This window comes from Lepidochelys kempii, chromosome 4, assembly GCF_965140265.1.
Source record: "Lepidochelys kempii isolate rLepKem1 chromosome 4, rLepKem1.hap2, whole genome shotgun sequence".
Classification (NCBI taxonomy): domain Eukaryota; kingdom Metazoa; phylum Chordata; order Testudines; family Cheloniidae; genus Lepidochelys; species Lepidochelys kempii.
The window spans coordinates 72,299,281-72,320,673 of NC_133259.1; the positions used below are offsets into that span (position 1 = coordinate 72,299,281).

Here is a 21,393-nt window from a genome sequence, read left to right on the forward strand (position 1 = left end):
ATTATAAATTTTCATGGTTAGTCAGAAAGCACCCCAACACATTATGGCTTCCATTAACACTGACAAAGTGAAGGTCATTTGGATCCTAAACACTAAAATGTGTAAGTAAGTCCACAGACTTTGACTATGCGAGATGTGGTGAGTGTTTTAGTGCTCTATTACCCAACACATTTTAAGACCGGCAGCACAGATGGAGACCATCCAGTGTACAAAGACGTACAACATTTTTATGATTTGAAACTATATAAAATTTCTCTTTTGAGACATAAGTAGATGTAAGACTTCCATAAACTTGATATAGTCAAATCAAAAGTGTCAGTGTGGGCTGGATAGAGAGATGGTATTTCATCCTTCTTTTCTAAATTACTGGTTATTTAACGTGTTATGTAAGGAACCTTTTTACAACATGCTGTAGCTATCCATATTACTTGGATTCACATGAAAAGATCAAAAAATGACATTGCAACTGCTGAAGATATCAAGATTTAAATGGTATAATTTTCAGATGGAGCATCTGTTTGCTCTTCCTTTTTAAAAATGATTTATTTGATGATAATAATAATTTTGAATATGTTCCTCCATAAATATGTGATTAATTTCATTTTACATATCCAAATTGAGTAACATACAATAATCTGTTGCTCCATAAACTCAGTGAAAAGCTTAAGGACATGAATGCACTTGTAATAAACTCCCATTTTTTCCAGTATACTTAAATTGCAGATTCCCTGGAAAGCAAGCTTTACACTCATGATGGCAACTTACTTTAAAGTTTATTTGGAAATACCCCTTGTTCACAACCCACTACTCCACTATCCTAAAGAATAATTCTTTAAATTGTTTCTTCTAGAGAGAAGAAAAATTTCCTACTGATCTGAGATTGTGTGTCGTGTGCAGTAAATAGAAATTATAGCACCATCTTGTGGTGCATATTTATTCAAAGTATTTTCGCAATTTAGAATAAAATTGTTTTGATACAGAGTACCGACAGTCAGTTTGGCTTTGAAACAGTAATGACAATGTTTTGAGTATCGACTTTTCGTTGTTTAATATATTGTATTGAAATAGGCTTCTAACTGGTAATTTAGCATGGAAATTAGGGTGCAAACAAAGTCCATTGTGTGTGGTTTCCATAGTTCAGTACCAAAAAACCCTAATGTTTTGTGCTGTAGTGTGAAGAAAGAGGAGAACAATTTTAAACAAACATTTGTGTTCAGGATTTAAGAAGTTGATGCATACTTGATGCAGCTTAATATTAATATTAAAAGAAACTTTGTGTCTCTGACAAAGTAACATGCAATCTAAAATATTCCTCAAAATAGTACTGCACATTTCAAAATACACAATTGTCCAACACTTTCCAATTTTCAAACTTAGCATATTTAGACTTTCCTTTACTACTTCCTTAGTTTTCGCCTGATGCCATTATCGTGGGATGACTTTTTTTTCCCGTAACACACCTGAGTTTTGTAAAGTGCTTTGCGATTCTTGGATTCCAGGTGTTGAGAAGTGCCTCATATTATTCCTTATTTTGAAACCTTAGGACTTTTTTTCTGAGTCAGAAGAAACTATACATGATAGAGAATGTTCATCTTTTAACAGTCTTTACATGTGTCTGCACTAGAATTTTTTGGTAGAAATCCATCTGTGGAAATTTCAGAGATGGAGCACTGGCATTTTTATTATTCGATGGCGGGGGGGGGGGGGTGTAAATATACCAGTGGCATGCTCCCAAAAGTGCAGCTCCACTGTTAGCAGCAACAACAGGAACACTAGCATAGATGAGCAATGCCACTTTTATCATTGTGGTGACTAAAGGTAAAAATTCTAGTATCCCATGTATACTAACACACTGGTAGATCTCCATGACTGGTAATGAAACAGTTGGCGATTCTCCTCCCCCCCACGAGTTAGACATTAGAGAATGTTCTTCCTAACAGCTTTTATCACAACTAGTTTCTTTCAACTTGCCTAACAAAAATTCCGGGGTTTCAAAATGTGGATGTTTTACATGACTGCTGTTTTTATCTATTTACTGTGCTGCTATTCACGCTTTAAAGTTATTAGAGATGCTTCTTTAAAAGAGAAGAAAAATCAGTCCACTGTAGAACAGGCACTCCTTTCCTGAATACCTTTCTTTTAATTTATATAATTTAAAGAAATTAATTGAAGTCTCTCTCTCTCTCTCTCTCTCTCTCTCTCCCCTCATAGATCATACAAAAGAATCCCACCTTTCAATTCTTATGACATTCATGATCATGCAAGGGATAATGAAGCATAATTGTATTAAACTGGAACACTGAAGCAGGAGCTCTTCCTAAAATTGCAGTTGATCTTGGACTGGGTTCTAAATCTTCTAGTAAATGTGAACTGAAACATGCATGCTTGTTTGAAGAGTCAGTTTAACAAAAAACCCCAAAACCATAGCAGTCATCCAGTATTTTTTAAAAATTATTTAGAATATGCTTAGCTTGTGTAATAACCATAAAAATCTGATAGTTATTGAAATGTAATCTGAGTTACAGCCCTTTTGTTAATCTTACTTGGGGTTGCTGTAGAGGGCTTCTTGGGTTTTAATATTGGAATGCTGTGAAGCATAGCTAGTAAGGAAACCATTGCAGTATATGGCCTTAGAATGCACTTTAGGCTTTATCATATTGGCTTAGTTATTCTAATAGAGATGCCAGAAATAGTATCTCACTCAGGTCCTGACCTAACTCCCCTAGACCTAAATGGTCTCAATACAGTAATGCTTTTTGGGGGGCAGGATTTAATTCTTAATTCTCTATAGTAGCTGTGATCTGTGCATATGTGGGGGGGGGGTTTAGTCACCATTATTACTAAGTATGTCCCACTTTCTTGTTTTTATGCTGTTTCTATGAATTACATTTCATAACTTTACACTGGTCCTTGGGGAGAAATATATTTCTTCCTTATATTATTGAGTAGCTCACCAGCTGGTCAGAAATATGCTGGGCTTTTCAAAGCTGAAATGTTTCATGAACACCCATAAATTTTGAAGAAGTTTTCACGGGGAAAGTTTTTAGGGTCCAGGGTTCTTTGGTCACTTTTAACCAGAAAGAGACTAACACACTCCGTAGCATGGTGACGTTTAGGCTACTGGCATGGGATGTGGGACATGCAGGTTTGAGTCCTTGCTCTGGCTGATTCTAGAGTTTTTTCATCCAAGATCACTCCGAATCAGGCAGAGCAGGGACTTGAACCTGGTTTTCCTACATTCTCAGCCAGAGCCCTAACCACCATTCTGTAGAAGGTGAGAGTACACTCATCCTCTGCTCAGGTTTTGAACCCACAGTGGATATTTTGACAGAATTCTGTTTTTCAAAAACATTGGAAAGGTTTCTGTTTTGTTCCAATGTGGAATGAAAACATTCTGAACCCTAGAAAGTGCCATGAAATGGAATTATTGTCTCCAGGTGGCTCTACTGAGGGGAGAGATCCTTTTTATATATTTCATCTGCTAGTGTTTGATTTCCCCATGGTGTAATCTTCTGGAGTGTTGTTTGTTTCTGTAGCACTCCATAGATGATGTGTAGAGCTCATGTTGTGAATTCTAAGAAGTGGGTGTTATGCCGCTCTTTTAACCTATTAACATGAGGTACTGGTGCAGCTTTGAAAAAAACACTCCAGTATACAAATGCTCTCTGCATCTTAAGCACATCTGAAACCTGTCTCCCTGGCAGGTGTATTTGTTACATTGGAATTGTATACATTGGAATTGTAACAAATAAATTTTAATTTATCATTGTTTTCAGTCCGAGAAAAAAGGCACTTTATTTTCCCACTGGAGTTTTTCCCATAACTAAAGTGACATCACTGACAAAGCTAAAATTCTGGTGCAGTAGAGCTGTTTTTGCCTGCGATCTTGAGGGGATACATGTTGAAATTAGGACCAAAAATTGATGGTAATTGGGCAGTCTCAAATGCAGTAAAAGAATATAGCTTTTGGTGACACACCCTTGAGCCATCAGAAAGACAACTGTGGCCGTATTGTGTTTGTAATGATTTATACAAGACATAATATGGTGTTTAATCACTGACCTGCAATAAGTCACTGAAGGTATATTCTTAACAGATATGTTCCAAGACTGTCCATGAATTTTAATCTGTATATTTCTGTTCTAGTGTAGGTCAGAAAATTGAATAGAATTTAGAGATAATATGTTTGGGATTATATGTGAGCCTTGAGTATTGATTTCAGGGAGAGAAAAGCTGGAAAAAGCTTTTCGTGCAAAGTCCTGAACTTGGCTTATACAAGAAAATGTATTTCTTTGTTGAGTCTCTGCGAATGTGGCTCCCGCCCATGGTGTATATACACCTGCTGCATCTGAGTGGGATCCAGGTACACAGAACATCTTGAAGAATCAGTTACTGTAAGGTGGTAAACTGTTCTTTATTGTATAGTTTGTATTGTATAGTTGTATGTATAGTATGTATTGTATAGTTCTTTATTGTATAGAAACTTTATATTCGAACTGATCAAATGAGAGCAAATGTTTGCTTGGAAGACAGTATGAAATAGGATTATCCCAACCTTAGATATATAGGGAGGTAGATGTAAACTAAATCCAGCAGTTTGTTTTATGCCAAATTTGCAGTAATTTGAGTATTATCAACATATCGAGGAGTATAGGTGGAGTTCTGATTTGCATGTGAATAGATTATAGTGGTGCATTTTATTTTGATAACCGGTATAGTATGGATGGGCTTGATTTTACAGAGTAATGTTTCCATTTCCATATTATGCCAAGTTAAGATTCAGAATTACATAGTTTTCAGATGTATGGCCTTGGCTAATTAATATACAGTAACATCTGTACCTCAGTTTTCACCATCTGTAAAAAGAAGAGTGATGCCTGACTGTTTGCCTCATGGGAGCATTTTGAGGATTGATCAGTTGTTTGCCTTATGCTTTGCAAATGTGGAGTACTAATAATTTCTCTAACATTGTAGGTATAATTTTCGGAGTTCTTTAATTTTAAGCCAATCAATTCCTTTCCTTATTCATTTATTTAGGCTCCATTTTATTCTAGTCTTAAATGTTTAACTCTTTTTGAAATCCTCCTCTCTCAAAGTACTTCAAAGTTTTATCAGTACTGTAACAAAATATGGAAGCTGGTGCTGGATGGGCTTCTTTGTTTGAATTTCTTCATCAAACTAATATTCATCCTGTAATATTCATACAGTGACACCGAGACCTTGCAAGACTATCGACTTAAATTTTGCTCCTTTCTTTTGTCTCTCACACTACTGTTAAATCCTGCATTTCTGTGTCCACTTCATGCTATATAGTTCAAAGTGATGTTGATGTTAAGAGTTGTGATTTTTTTTCTGCCATGCATCCTATTTCTAGCAATGTACTCTTTTTCACTATTCCGTAGGTCCATCTGTCAAAGTTCCTGGAAAAAATCATGCTCCGCAGCCAGAGTTGTGCTAAGTGCTTCTCAGTGCCAAGGTACACAGATGCCTTGAACAGGTTGTTCTTTCTAACAAGAAAATCCTCAAACAAGAGCACCTTTACCTTTACCCCCAGTTCAGAATTTTGCAAATGTATAAAAATTGGAAGACTTAAAAAAAAAAAAAAAAAGTTTAAATGGCAATTGTGCAATCTTTATACATTGTTTTGTGGTCTTAAGTAACAGCCAATTCTTTCTTTATTTCTGATCTGTCCTTGATGATTTTTGTGTTCCTTTTTTCATGAAGATGTTCTAGCAGTCAGTGTTAACAAGTTAACAGCTTGTGGTTAAGTATCAGAATGAGATTAAGAAAAGGTTTAATGAATTTTAAAGTGATTTCAACTTTTGCTGTTATGATACTGCTTTGATCCACTGATCATTAATTGTCCCCACTATTAAATATCCACACATGCATTATTCTCTAGTAAAGCCTTGTTCTTCATATATTACTGGCCAACAAGGATGGCATGTTCCCTTCCAGTCTGATTTTTTGCCCCTTGATATAAATAGACCTAAATGTTTGGTTTAAAAAACAAACAAACAAACAAAACCTCTTCTTTAACATCAGCCATTTTCATAACTCCCAAAATTCAGCCATCATTTTCAAACTGAATGCTCTATTAAAATTTACTGAGCCATTGTTCTGTAATTGGAATGTATGACCATAAAGAGTCATCAAACAAATCTAAACATCTTTGGTTAGTAAAAACTATCTACTGAAATAATAAGTAGTGCACTGAGTGAATTATTCGAACACTTTTATTTCACTGTAACCATTACAGGTTCCCCCATTTAGTTTTACTGTGAAACTGTCCCTTGTCAATTTGCAGCATATGCACACTTTTCATTCACTCTAGTTTCATTTTGTCTTAACCTCAATTATTTTGTATTAAGACCGTCATTGGTGCAAGTCCTTGAAGACTTTTACAGGTTTCTTGTCCCTGTTGCCTAACTTCTGTATCCTCCGAAGGCTTGTTGTTATACTTTATGAACCCTTTAATGGATGCCCAAGGTTATACTACTGTGCAAACTGCCTTGTTCAAATGTGAAACAGATTCAATGGGCAGTAGGAGAGCAACTCTCATATTTTTCTGGTTGCCCCAGCTAGTGAGGACCAATAGATTTATAGTGGATATTTCATAATCTGACAATAAACTCCTTGAATAACCTTGCTTAAGACATGGAGTAGTTGAAATCTGATAGATATGACTTGCTTTTCCAATTTATTTAGCATTGCAGCTCTCAATAGATGGGACTGTGGTTCTCAGGACCTTGAAAAGTGGCCTTTCAGTAGAATCCTCAACAATAAGCCCCACTTAATTTTAAACAAACCAATCACTCAAATAGTCCATAGAATCTGACTCTCATCCTTTTTAATTTTGCTTAGTAGATAAGTAGAACTCAAGAGATGGAGAATAACTTAAGAAATTTCAACAACTCCTCTAAGGCACAGTCTACAATAGAAGAGGGCAATTGTGTTCAAATTACCATTTCACAATACAGTACGAACATTGCTCGCCTTAAATCAGGTTTTGAAAGTGCATGAGTTGCCAGCATGGCCGATGTCAAACAACATTTGAAAATGATTCTCAGAAACCAAGAGTTCAATCCTCCGTGCGCTGAGTTTACCACTGGTCAACTGAAATGGCCTGGCATACCTTAAAGAAGCCACAGGGCTTTTCTAAGTCAGCAAGGGGTAGTGGTTCTGTAGGGACTGTTGCACTGGCTAAAGATCAGGCAGAGCACCATAACCTACATTTTGGCATTCCCATTATGGGTAGAAGGGGAATTCTCAACTGCCCCTTCAGGGTAGATTTTTTTTTATTGCTTTCTGCTGCTCCTGAAGCAATGCAAAGTGGCCAGGACCAAGGATCTGGTTCCATGTTTTCAAAAATCAGTCTGGAATATAGTTCTTAAACTGATTAAAACATGGTTTCTTCACTGGTGGGCAAAGCAAATCTGAAATTAGTTCCAAAACTTTTAGAACATGACTCTTGACAGAACCTAAGGTGAATGAGATTCTACTCTTATTGCAGCTGTGTAATGTGGATAATATAGGGCTGTAGCACACCATCAGTTCTTAATCAGAACTTCCCTCACAAATAAGCTGTCAATACTACGGGTGTGGCATAGTAAGAGTGTAAGGTTGGTTTGTTTGTTTAGTCACGTAACAAATCCTCACAGTAAAGATTTAGTTATTCCAACAATATAGTAGTTTTACATCAGAAACAAAGAAGACATTTTAGTCCTTTTTGGTTCTTGACAATGTGCATTTGTGCATCTTCTCCCACTCCCATGGGAACCAGAAAAACCCTCAAAACCTTTTACTAAAAATAAACATCCTGTACTGAGTAAACTAAACCTGTTCAAAAATAATGTTTGAACCTGAACTTTTCAAGTCACAGAATTTACTAAAGGATCATTCTTTGTTATTGCCCCAGTAATAGTCATTGTAGAAAATAAATAAGGTTGACTCTTACCACAAGTAAGGCTCTGGAAGTGTAGGTTGTTCATCTAAATGAAGCATATAAATTATAATTTGAGTTTCCTGTTTCAGTGTAGTTTATTGGCTAGCTTAGACAGAAGTGTCTACCATAATGTAAACAGTTTAGTCTTTAAGTTACATTTTTTTCATACAAGATTGACATTTGCGGCTTTTTCCAGATAACAGTAGCCAACACTCTTCTCAGGGAGAAGATTGGCTGCAGTCATTGTATGCATAAATGGTCTGCAGTTGGGCCTTAGTTTTTAATCTTTTCCTAAACACAGACATATTTCTCAGCAGCCTGACCAACTGGTTCTTGTGTCCAGGAAAATCACCATGTAGCTTATAGGAAAAATGAACTGCTGATAAACACCTAAAATGAAGTGCAAATTAAACAAAACTCTAACTCAGGGGATAGTCCATATTTTTAATAATTTTTATGTATATTTCTGGCATTGAGTTTTGGCCAAATTATTGTTTCTTCTGAGATATAGCTATAGATGCCCTAACCAAGCAGCTATAATTGGGGGGAAATTGAGTTTTCAATTGAAATGATTTCTTCCACAAATGATTTTTTTTATAGACATATAGCTAGCAAGGTTGTTTGAGAACTCCAGAAAAATTAAATAGCATTATAAGTGTTTCAGGTAGAGATTAGGCTAAATATAACTTTAAGCATGACAAATTTGTCATTGGGTAATGGGGGGAGCAAGCAATCTTGTTAATTAACAAAAAATTTAGTGTTCTATATATAATAAGATGGAATTTATTTCAGTTACATTACCAGGAATCACTTAGGAGGAGAAAGAGCTACTAAAGACTTGGGGTTTTTTTTGGCGGGGGTGGAGGGGCGGGGTATGTAATGTATTTACAGTATATTGTTATCACAAGTTCTGGTCTTTATTAGTTCTGTATATATGCTGGTAAGATAAGCCGTTGCACAAATACTAATACCTTACATGTGAACACTTTATATTATATACCGGGAGAGCAAGGCTTCCTGAGTAATCATCTTTTTTTTTTTTTTTAAAGCAAAAGAGAATGTGTGTTAAATACCCACTTATACATCTCTTCAACATTAGCTATGGTGCTTTAGTCAAATACTACTCCTTTTCCTTTCTTTTGACCTAGTGTCACTAATGGACAATACAGATCATGTCAGCTGTTTAAGCTGGAGTTAGGTAGACACAGATAGTATTCCACCTCATGTATTCAATAGTCATGATTGTTAGAGGATAGAACTTTGACCTTTAATTATAATACTTAGGCCTTACTACCACTGACAACTATGTCCTCTCAGTGGGACAACCACTGCAGAATAGAAGCACACTTGTCTTTTCACCTTCCCTTACAACACCCAATGCCTACAAATTAACACCCACTCTAATTTCTTGTGTCTCAAACTTCTTCTCCCCACAGTAGAAAAGGGAGATTGATAAGACTGAAATTTATCACGTCTGATGCACTGAATGGGTCAACACATTTCACAGGCCTTCTGCTGTTGCCGCTATTTAGCAGGTACCTCAAATAGTCTTCAATGTATTGGCGACATTGAGGTGAAACTCTTTCTGTGTCAAATAACTTTGTTTTATGACAGGTGTAAGAGAGATCACCCATACAGTATACATCTTTTCCTCCTGATATTTCCTTCCTTTTTAGAAATGCAGCTGTGCATTCTTTTCCCCAAATCTCCTCCATTGGATTCTATCTGGAATATATGTTTGGGGATTAGGCGTTTCAGCTGTCACTGGTATTGTTTCTTCTAATACTACAGCTACTCCTGCTGATTGGTATTGTCCCCACAGCTCCTTTAGGTCTGAAAGTGCTGTTGCAGGGGAGAAGGAGAAAAACAGATTGTCCTTGCCAATGTTCTTGAGGTCATAGGATCATGATCTACTCTAGGTGCACATTCAGCAAAAATATCAGATTTGTTTAGGTAGAGTCCGTGTACAGGATAGTACGCTAGAAAGATTGGTTGGCAGATCAAAAATAGTTAGATTAATCCTTTAACCTTCCTACAGCTGTATTGTCCTAATATGTAAATAAGCAAAGAAATTCCTCTAAGTCCTCAGTCGTTTTCTGAATATTAATTAAACTAAGTAGTTCAATTTCATGCCCCCCTCCCCACCCGTTTTACTGAAGGGAAAATTTATAATGCAACATCTTACTCTTTCAGGTGAATACAATGTTGTTTCTTTCCTTAAGATTATTTTTTGCTTCATAACTAGTGCTTTTGGCAGGAGTATAATACTGTTTGTATGATTGGCTGAGAGTGTTTCAGTGCTTTATGTAATTCCTATGAGACATGGAGAGGAAATAAATAGGATCAGTCAACTGACATCACTTAAGTGATTCTATTGACATCTGCTCCACGTATATTGTAGAGAATATAAAACCATTTGGGGAATTCTTTGGTAAAAGGGAGGCACGAAAGGGTTTTCTGTTGATGTATCCAGCACATGAAGTTGAAGTATTTTGATCATATTTCATGAATAAGATTGCAATCTGGAAAAGGTATTGTTGGGAAGAATACCAGGAAAGCTATAATCCAGTACATTAGCAAAATCTTAACTAGAGAGGTTTATAAATCAGCCTTGAGGAAGACACTGGGGAATAAACTCTTAAACAGTGAACCCACGAATCTGAAAATGATTCTGACTGACAAATGCAGTATACTTTCATGTCAACTAGAAACTGATCTATTTGAAGGGTTATTTGCATAGGAAATCTTATAAATGTGCATGATGTCATCAATGTGTTTGCATTTCTCCTTTCTATTCTGGTGGCAAGTAATTGTAGTGTAACCTCTTAGTTTCATCAAGTGTCAGAATTCTCTTTAGCAACAGTTAAAGCTAAGGGTGGGATTTTCAGAAGCACTTCTCATTGGCCTAACTCTGCTTCCATTGATCTCAATGGGAATTTTACCAGTGGCTTAAATGGGAGCAGAGTTTAGGTCAGTGCTGAGTGCATTTGAAAATCCCCATCCTAATAGAAGTTGATATGGAAACAGGGAAGACTCTGACTTCTCAGTTTCAATACGTGTTGTAATTGAAAATCTTTTAATTCCACTTTTTGTCATTGACCGTTGCTGCTGGTGGTGCTCCTTTCCTTGGAAAACTGAAATTTTCCTCTGCACTGCATCTACAAGTCTGCAGGTGAGATCAGCCTTGATCCGCCCTCTCAGCAACATAAAGGCTGCTCAGTCAAAGTTTGGTGCAAGAACATTGTAATAAGAAAGGTAGCACAGCACATGGGTCAAGTTAACTGCTGCCATACAACGAAATTGACAGCACCTTCCTATCTCTAAGCTTTCATTCTATACTGTTTCATCTGGACCACATTTTATTTCTTCTTACTAACTTTTTTATTTCTATCTGTGCTTGCTAGGACGGTTTTTCTGGAAAATGATGGATATTACATCATTTTATGATGATGTGACTGTATCTTCCATCTGTTTCTGAGACGGTGGCAGAAGGATAAACCCCTAAAGATAGAAAATGTTACAATTTCAGCTCATTTTAGAAACTACCTCTTGTATCAGAGGGGTAGCTGTGTTAGTCTGTAGCCACAAAAAACAATGAGGAGTCTGGTGGCACCTTAAAGACTAACAGATTTATTTGGGCATAAGCTTTCATGAGTAAAAAACCTCACTTCTTCAGATGCATGGAGTGAAAATTACAGATACAGGCATAAATATACTGACACATGAAGAGAAGAGACTTACCTTACAAGTGGAGAACCAGTGTTGACAAGGCCAATTCAGTCAGGGTGGATGTGGTCCACTCCTCGCTTAGAGACAGCTCCCCAACCTGAAGCAAACGCTCACCAGCAACTACACTCCACAGCACAGAAACACTAACCCAAGAACCAATGTCTGTAACAAACCCCATTGCCTATTCTATCCCCATATCTACTCTAGTGACACCATCAGAGGACCCAACCATATCTGCCACACCATCAGGGGCTCATTCACCTGCACATCTACTAATGAGATATGCCATCATGTGCCAGCAATGCCCCTCTGCCATGTACATAGGCCAAACTGGACAGTCTGTACATAAAAATAAATGGACACAAATCAGACATCAGGAACAGTAACATACAAAAGCCAGTAGGAGAACACTTCAGTCTCGCTGGACATTCAATAACAGATTTGAAAGTAGCCATCCTTCAACAAAAAAACTTCAAAAGCAGACTTCAAAGAGAAACTGCAGAGCTACAATTCATTTGCAAACTTAACACCATTAATTTGGGCTTGAATAGAGACTGGGACTGGCTGGCTTACTACAAAAGCAATTTTCCCTCTCTTGGTATTGACACCTCATCAATTATTGGGAGTGGACCACACCCACCTGGCTGAATTGGCCTTGTCAACACTAATTCTCCACTTGTAAGGTAACTCCCTTCTCTTCATGTGTCAGTATATTTATGCCTGTATCTGTAATTTTCACTCTGTGCATCTGAAGAAGTGGGTTTTTTTACCCACAAAAGCTTATGCTCAAATAAATCTGTTAATCTTTAAGGTGCCACTGTACTTTTTGTAGATTCTCTTTGTTAAAAGAATTTGCTCCATATTCAAAATTTTCCATTATGCTTTATTCAGAGACCGCCCACCTTTGGCCCAGCGTGGATGTGCTTGCTTCACATGTGACAGGCCCTTCTATTTTCCTCAGGGATGATACTATTTCCTCTCAAGAAGTATCTTCTTGTACTAGTAACATTCAGGAAACAGGCACAGGGATCTCCAGTCTTCAGCTTCCCAAGAAACACTTTTTTTTCCTCATCATTGGCCTGATCTTTTTCCTACTCTAACTGGATCATATCTTATGTCCAGAATACTACAATTCCTAGTGATGGAAGAGTCCGTGTTATGTGGGCTAGCTGGATTCCTCTCTTAATCAAAATATATGAGAAACTAAGACTTTAAGCACTCTTAGGAAGTTGCTTAAGCACTTAAGAATTCTAAGTAGTAAGGTAAAACAAAAATTCCCAAGAAGTTTTCCAAGAAGGCTGCCATGAAAAGTAGAGCCTTTTCCATGGAAAATAAATTGTCTTGATATCACCCCCCATTTTTCCCTTTTCCTTTGCTGGGTCAGAGTTGGATTTTTAGCATGTTAGTTCGATACAAACTTCATCAACTAATGGCAAATATTATTCAGAACATAGATATTAAATAGAAATTGTTTAGATCCCCTTAAAATGAAGACTGTTGTTTTCCCTTTCCTAGTCCCTTGAGGATGGGATGGACTCTGAGAAGAAAAAACACTCATCAGCCATGTGTCACAAACAGTACAGAAGGACAAGGATGATAAATTTTGTTGTATTCTCTCAAGTGGTTACTCCTGTTTTGTCTGTCAGTTTTTTAAGCCTTGGCTACACTTACACGTTATACTGCAATAAAGCTGCCCAGAGCACTCTAACTCACTCCCCCTCCACACTGGCAAGGCATGTAGAGAGCTCTGACTCCCTGGTTAAAGCGCTGCTGGTACTCCACCTCCCCAAGAGGGATAAGGTTTGCTGGGTGAGACGCTACAGCGTCAGTGTGAACGAGGAGTTACATTACAGTGCTCTGATTGCCCTCCGGAAATATCCCTTAATCCCATTAACTGAAGTGGTCTCTCTTGTCTTTGTTGTGAACTCCGGCAGGAATGAAGAAGTGGCCCTTTCAAAGCTCCATTTTGGAGTGTCGGCCGCTAATCAGCTCCAAGGAAAAAAACAAATAGCTAATGTTTGAGTGAGTGAGACAGAGGCGGGGGAGGGAGGTGGAGTCTGTACTTACAAGACAGTGTGCTGACACACTCTCAGCACCCCAAAAACCCACTCTCTCTCCCCCCACATACACACAACACACCCCACCCCACCCCCTCCCCATTTGAAAAGCACGTTGCAGCCACTTGAACGTTGGGATAGCTGCCCATAATGCACCACTCCCAATGCCGCTGCAAATGTGGACAAACTGCAGCACTTTCCCTACTGCGCTGTACGAAGGCTTGTTTAACCCAAAGCACTCTACATCTGCAAGTGTAGCCACGCCCTTAGGAAAATAGTGACTTCCCCAGAGTGCTGCTGTGATCAGTCATGGTACATATACTTCACATGGCTCGAACCTCAGTGGTAGCTCTTACAGACTTGGGTAATTTGTTTCTTTAAAGTATCTTTAAGCTGTGGTTAGCACCTTTCTTGCTTATGCACATCTTAGTTTGAAATCAAACATGTTGAAACAAAAAAACACACAACTCAAAAGGCTCCAGTTCTCTTAAGGCTTGTAATCACTACGGGTGTAAGTCAACCTAAGTTACGCTACTCCAGCTATGTGAATAATGTAGCTGGAGTTGATGTAGGTTAGATCAACTTACCCCGGTGTCTTCACTGCTTTGTGTAGATGGGAGACGCTCTTCAGTCGACTTCCCTTACTCTTCTCAGAGAGCTGGAGTTCCAGGGTTGACCGGAGAGCGCTCTGCCACTGATTTAGTGGGTCTTCACTAGACCCGCTAAGTCCATCCCTGCTGCATCAGTTGCAGCAGCAGCAATCTCCCCGTACTGGAGACCAGCCCTTATTCTTGATGTTGCATTAGCTGTTTCATATTCCTTATTGTTCTGTGATTTGTTCCACAGCAGCTAGACTGAGCATCGGGCTAAGTTTATGGCAATGGACTCAGAAACTTGCCTCACTTAGAACACTGAGGCTGTTCAAAAATCTCTTTTGATGAGATCATCAAGGATTCCACCAACTTATGTAGTTAACATTGCCTGAGAAGAGCTAGGAGAAAAGGTACCATTGCAAATTTGAATTATTAAAGTTTCTGTCAATAGAGGCAATTATTTCAGTCCTTTCTTATGGAACTAACCAAATAAAATATTATTCAGATGTTTGTGGCAGGTTGGGTCACAGAAACCCGCTTGGGACTGCCACCTGATGTGCTGAGACTACCTCTGAGCCCATTTTCCCTGGCACCTTGGGACTTTAGTACCTTGTCTGGTTGTGCCAGACATATTAGCCTGCTACAAACACAGACCCAGGTCTGAACCACGCCCCACAAAAGCTGCAGGCTTAACTGAAAACAGCTTAAGAAATGCTTCTGTTTCCAACGCCCAGATACCCAGTTCCCAATGGAATCCGAACCCCAAATAAATCTGTTTTATTCTCTATAAAGCTTATACAGGGTAAGCTCATAAATTGTCCATCCTCTATAACACTGATAGAGAGAGATGTTTGCTCCCCCAGGAATTAATTCTTGCTCTGGGTTAATTAATAAGTAAAAAGTGATTTTATTAAATATAAAAAGTAGGATTTAAGTGGTTCCAAGTAATAACAGACAGAAAAAAGTAAATTACCAAGCAAAATAAAACAAAAACATGCAAGTCTAAGCCTAATACAGTAGGAAACTAAATGCAGATAAATCTCACCCTCAGATGTTCCAATAAGCTTCTTTCACAGACTAGACTCCTTCCTAGTGTGGGCCCAATCCTTTCCCGTGGTACAGTCCTTGTTCCAGCTCAGGTAGTAGGGGATTTCTCATGACTCCAGCCCCCTTTGTTCTGTTCCACCCCCCCCCTTTTTTTTTTTTTTTGCACAAGGTGGGAATCCTTTGTCCCTCTCTGGGTTCCCACCCCTCCTTTTAAATGGAATAGCACCAGGTTAAAAAATGGATTCCAGTTCAGGTGACATCACAAGTCACTGTAAGACTTCATTACTCACTTGCCAGCACACAGGTGTACAGGAAGTCTTACAAGTAAACAGAGCCATTTACAACCAATTGTCCCAGTTAATGGGAGCCATCAAGATTCCAAGCCATCATTAATGGCCCACACTTGGCATAATTACAATAGCACCTCAGAGTTATATTTCATATTTCTAGTTTTAGATACAAGAATGATACAGTTATATAAATTGGATGACCACACTCAGTAGATTATAAACTTTGTAATTATACCTTACAAGAGACCTTTTGCATGACGTATATTCCAGTTACATTATATTCACAGTCATTAGCATATTTTCATAAAATCATATGGAGTGCAACGTCACAACATTGTCAGCAGAGACCAGATGGCCTAACCCTCAACTTAACTAGGAACCCATAATGAAGGGCAGCTGCTCCAAGCTTCTATATGCAGTAGGCTCCACACTTCCTCTATGTGTAGACTAGTTACATTAATGACAAAAAGTCTCTTGGGAAATAGCATATTCCACAGGATTCATCTGATTTCTTTCCTTACATAATCAAGTAGTCTTACCTCACATTCTGAGAAGAAGGCGGTGTATTTACAAACAGATGAAACTTTCTATTCATGCTAACCATCCCAATTCTTACTTCCAATCGCTTCTAAATCAATTACTCCAAGTATTTATTTTCTAACTTCGTCAGTAACCTGGAAGGTTCAGGCCCACTTTAGATCTGTCTCCTTCAACTGGTCAATGTAAAACCCTCCATTTTGAATAGATAGTCGTCTTTTCACACAACAAACTTCCTGTGAGTGCTTCCTCTGCTTTACTTTTAGAAAAGTTTATATTCTGTAGGCTGCTGTTCCAGCCTCTTCTCAAAGTGCTAGACTATTTCCTGTATGTCTTCCTTCTTTTCAGCCTTTGAATGGCTCCTGGAGGCTTTTCCAAACCTATGGCAATCTAAATGCTGAGGATCAAGGAAATCCAAGGATTTCATAGGATGCTAGTGCGGACTTTCCATCACAATCTCAGTGGTCTTGTCTCTTCTCCTTTCCCCCCCCACGCCCCCCCAAAAGTGTGTTACTGACAGGATGGTGGGTAGTAAGGTCTTCAATATAATGATGATGTTTCATCAGCAAGGGGTTAACTACTATTGTTTGTTTGAATGGAGCTGTGACCCTTTGCTCCCTAAGGAAGGCACAAAGAATTTAACCATGGACCCATTATTACCTTGGTCGTTTGCTCTAACTGTCCAGGTTGTGTTGGAATTCAATTTGCAGATGGCAGCTTAAATTTTTTCTAGAACATCTAGATGTTTTTTCTAGAACATCTAGAACAAAACAGGCTGAGTTTCAGCCAGAGAACAGCCAAAAGTAGCGTGCCTGTCATCTGATGTCTTCTCCTTTTCAGGTGAGGCCTCAGACAAGACCTGTGAGGCTGGGAATAAATGATTCACTTAAGCCTTTCCTTAAAAGCCAAATATCCATCGCCACAGAACCAAGAGTCTAAGAACATACCTCCACTCCCTCCCTGGGGTAGCTATATGTCAGCATAGCTCTACTTGGACAGCCACCTTCTAGTGGCTATTGAAGTGGTGCAACTGGCATGAGATAGCAAATGTCCAAGTAAGGAACCTTAAGGGCAGAGCATATAAACCATCTGTATTGGCTCCTCCCCATTAAAATATTTCCAGCACCATGAGTAACCGTAACCAAACTCCTGAATCACCCTATAGTACAATTAGAAATCCTAGTCAAAACCAGGATCTTTATACAAACCTCCTACTATGCCCAAGAAAATAAAAGGTCATTGGTAGATGCAAAAGAACCAGGGCCATCCTTAGGTATATGTGGCTGCGTAGGACACCTGAAAATTTGGGGCACCCCTGGGTCTTAGTGTCCACCCAACAGCATCTTCCTATCCCTGATCTAGTTCTTAAAAGTGAAAAAGCCTTCCAGCCTGCCGGACCTATTAGCACAATATTGAAACTGTTAAAGAGCCATTAAAGTGCTAATGAAGCCATTTAATAGGCATTTGCCAACCCCCATGTATAGACTGTCAGTTTCTGAATTTACTGACAAAAATAGTTGTGCATTACTGTAATATTCACTCAGAACATGTTAGTCTCCAGGACCTTAGTTTAAAATTTGCTTTAAAAATATTTCATTAGTGTGTTGTTGAAGATTATAAAATCACATCTCTAAAAAGTTCTTGCATAGATTTTTAGATGCACAATCTGAGTATTCATCTTTATCCTTAAATGCTTGGAACTTCAGACTTTTAAATAAATCCTTCAAAAAACCCAACCTTATCTAAAATACACATTTTAATTAATATAGTACAAAAAACTTGCTTCCAAAGTCTTCCTGTCCTTTCTGTCCATTCCTTTCTCTCTTCATCTCCCACCCACACCTAGTTGAAGAGAGCTCTTAACAGGACAACATCCCTTTCCTTCCAGATAGCTGGACAAAGGAGTTTCCCTTTCTTTACTACTTATTATTTGATTAACTAGTTTTAAGAGAATCCCTCCAGCAAAATCAGTACCTTAGTAAGATATAAAATCCTTTGTTATGCCTAAAATCTTTGGAAACATTTTTTAAAGTTGGTGAAATTTCATAACATGTATATTGTTATGGAGATCACACAAAGTAAATTAGTGTTCCCTTTTCCTAAAGGCAATGAACATTGTTATGAACACATTAAACTTCTGTGACTGATTAATTTAAAATAATGTTGTTTCAGTGAGTTAAATATGTAGTAATCTGGAACGATTGCTTTATGAAGGCTTAAGAGAACACTTAAAATATAAAATCACCTTAGAAATACTGATGAAGAAAATGTAAAACAGAGAAGAGCTGCATCATGTATTCCATAATATTTAATGTTGTATTCAGCAGCTGACTTGCCCTTACTACAAAGTTTTTGCAAATAAATCTCTGACAAACTTCAGGGTATATTTAAAAAAACAAACAAACCCGTGACTGACATTTTTTAATGTCTCTTAATTAGGTACCTTATGCATGTCCAGTCTTCACCATCTGGCATGCAGTGGAAAATATGCTGAATTTCTTTCTAAAGAAAATGGAGAAGAGTGTTTTTTTCAAATGTCATTTGCTTCATTTGGGTTCAGGGATTTGTCTGGAAGGAGTTGAGCAGAGAGGGGAAGGGAGACAGTGGGGAGAGGGCGGGGCCTGGGAGGAGTATGGGTGGGGCCACAGGCAAAAGAGGTGGGCTGGGGAGCTAGTCTCCCCAAGCGGCAGCTTCACCCACTGCTCATGACAGCAGGTAAGAGCGGGTTGGCTCCCGCACACCCAGCACGCACTGCAGCCTCCTTAGGCAGGGGCTGTATTCACAGAGCCGAATGCGCTGGTGCCGCGCATTCTGCATGAGGCAGAGGGTACGGGGGTCTCTGCAGGGAACTGTGATTCTCCACGGCCGTGAGGTGGGCCAGGCGGCTCGGTATGCTTTGCTGCCTCGTCCCTCCCTGCACAGGCTGCAAGCCCAGGCTGCCATTGGGCATAGGGGCACCAGTTTAATAATACTGCATACGGCCCTGTTAATCCTAAGGATGGCCCTGAAAACAACCTCTGGAACTCCTTTTATAATGCTTCCTAAATCCTGTCCCTGCCAGGGGTTTCATCTTATGCACTGTTCCTAAATCCAGTCCAGCATGTCTCACTCCTGCTGGAAAAGAATTTTAGCATAAATCCTCCCATGAAGGGATAGGATACAGAAGGACCTAGACAAATTGGAGGATTGGGCCAAAAGAAATCTGATGAGGTTCAATAAGGATAAGTGCAGGGTCCTGCACTTAGGATGGAAGAATCCAATGCACCGCTACAGACTAGGGACCGAATGGCTAGGCAGCAGTTCTGCGGAAAAGGACCTAGGGGTGACAGTGGACGAGAAGCTGGATATGAGTCAGCAGTGTGCCCTTGTTGCCAAGAAGGCCAATGGCATTTTGGGATGTATAAGTAGGGGCATAGCGAGCAGATCGAGGGACGTGATCGTTCCCGTCTATTCAACATTGGTGAGGCCTCATCTGGAGTACTGTGTCCAGTTTTGGGCCCCACACTACAAGAAGGATGTGGATAAATTGGAGAGAGTCCAGCGAAGAGCAAAAAAAATGATTAGGGGTCTAGAACACATGACTTATGAGGAGAGGCTGAGGGAGCTGGGATTGTTTAGCCTGCAGAAGAGAAGAATGAGGGGGGATTTGATAGCTGCTTTCAACTACCTGAAAGGGGGTTCCAAAGAGGATGGCTCTAGACTGTTCTCAATGGTAGCAGATGACAGAACGAGGAGTAATGGTGTCAAGTTGCAGTGGGGGAGGTTTAGATTGGATATTAGGAAAAACTTTTTCACTGGGAGGGTGGTGAAACACTGGAATGCGTTACCTAGGGAGGTGGTAGAATCTCCTTCCTTAGAGGTTTTTAAGGTCAGGCTTGACAAAGCCCTGGCTGGGATGATTTAACTGGGAATTGGTCCTGCTTCGAGCAGGGGGTTGGACTAGATGACCTTCAGGGGTCCCTTCCAACCCTGATATTCTATGATTCTATGCTCCTACACTCAGTTACTGTGAAGGGGCTACGGCAAGACCAAACCCTGGGTGCTGGAGCCATGATGGAGACATGGCCTCAGGGAGGCAGTTGATTTTAAAGGCTCCCACCCAACCCTAAGCTTTGCTCGTCCTCAGGTAGTGTATTAGGTATGGCATAGCTTTTTTGTTCACAGTTACTTTGCCCCCTTTCTTTGTGTGTGAATGTAACGGTGGTCAACACCCATGAGTTACAATGTATGACACATTAGAGGTTTCAATAGCTCTCAATGCAAAACTTGTGTGGCTGTCATCCAAATCTTTGGATGTACAATACTTTTAACTAGTTTTCCATTGTGTTTGACAGCTGTGAAGATTTTTAAAAAAATTAACTGTCTAGTATATCTGCAACATTGTTCACTCAAATATATTAAAACAAAAAACCCACAACCAGCAAAAACACTTACTTCACTGTTACAACCCTTCATTTTAGTTATCTGTGGTTATGACTAGGGCTCCGTGTTTGTCACGGAGGTCACGGAAGTTATGGATTCCCTGACCTTCATGACTTCTTCAGCAGCCAGCATGGCTGACCCCAGGGTCGCCCGAGCGACTGGCTCCGGGGCTAGCCGCTCAGGTGGGCGTGTGGACAGCCACACCGGCTGTTGCTGGTGTGGCTTTGCAGCCAGCCGCTCAGGCGGCCCCATGGACTAAATAGTAGCCTTAATAAACTTAGTTATGACCCCCTGCATACAGTCATTACTATTAAAAATGTAAGCATTTGCCAACTTTTACCATACAGCAACCTAGATACCACAGATTTTCCTTACGCTCTATATATGAAATAATGAGTAACTATAACCTGGCATGGTGACAGGTTTCAGAGTGGTAGCCATGTTAGTCTGTATCAGCAAAAACAACAAGGAGTCCTTGTGGCACCTTAGAGACTAACAAATTTATTTGGGCATAAGCTTTTATGGGCTAAAGCCCACTTCATCAGATGCTTTGTTGTGTGGTGTTTGGTTGCTGGTGAGTATTTGCTTCAGGCTAGCGGGCTGTCTGTAAGCGAGGACTGGCCTGTCTCCCAAGATCTGTGAGAGTGAGGGATTGTCCTTCAGGATAGGTTGTAGATCCTTGATGATGCTCTGGAGAGGTTTTAGTTGAGGGCTGAAGGTGACGGCTAGTAGCGTTCTGTTACTTTCTTTGTTGGGCCTGTCCTGTAGTAGGT

The 21,393-nt window shown here is 39.4% G+C and overlaps 1 protein-coding gene across 8 annotated transcripts in view; it reads left to right on the top strand.

Moving 5' to 3' along the window:
• CEP44 (centrosomal protein 44) overlaps positions 1–21,393 on the top strand; it is a 155,697-nt gene that overhangs the window by 37,540 nt on the left and 96,764 nt on the right. For 4 of the 8 annotated variants that reach the window (XM_073341654.1, XM_073341652.1, XM_073341655.1 and 1 more), the window contains one exon: positions 2,212–3,032. The exons of 3 other annotated variants lie outside the window; for them this stretch is intronic. Coding sequence is in view for 1 of the 5 variants with exons in the window: in XM_073341652.1 (XP_073197753.1) it covers positions 2,212–2,281 (70 nt within the window). In the remaining 4 variants the exon portion in view is untranslated. Of the gene's footprint in view, positions 1–2,211; positions 3,033–5,402; positions 9,481–21,393 lie in introns of those variants that run through there. One more of the 8 variants, XR_012158635.1, reaches the window with a different exon arrangement.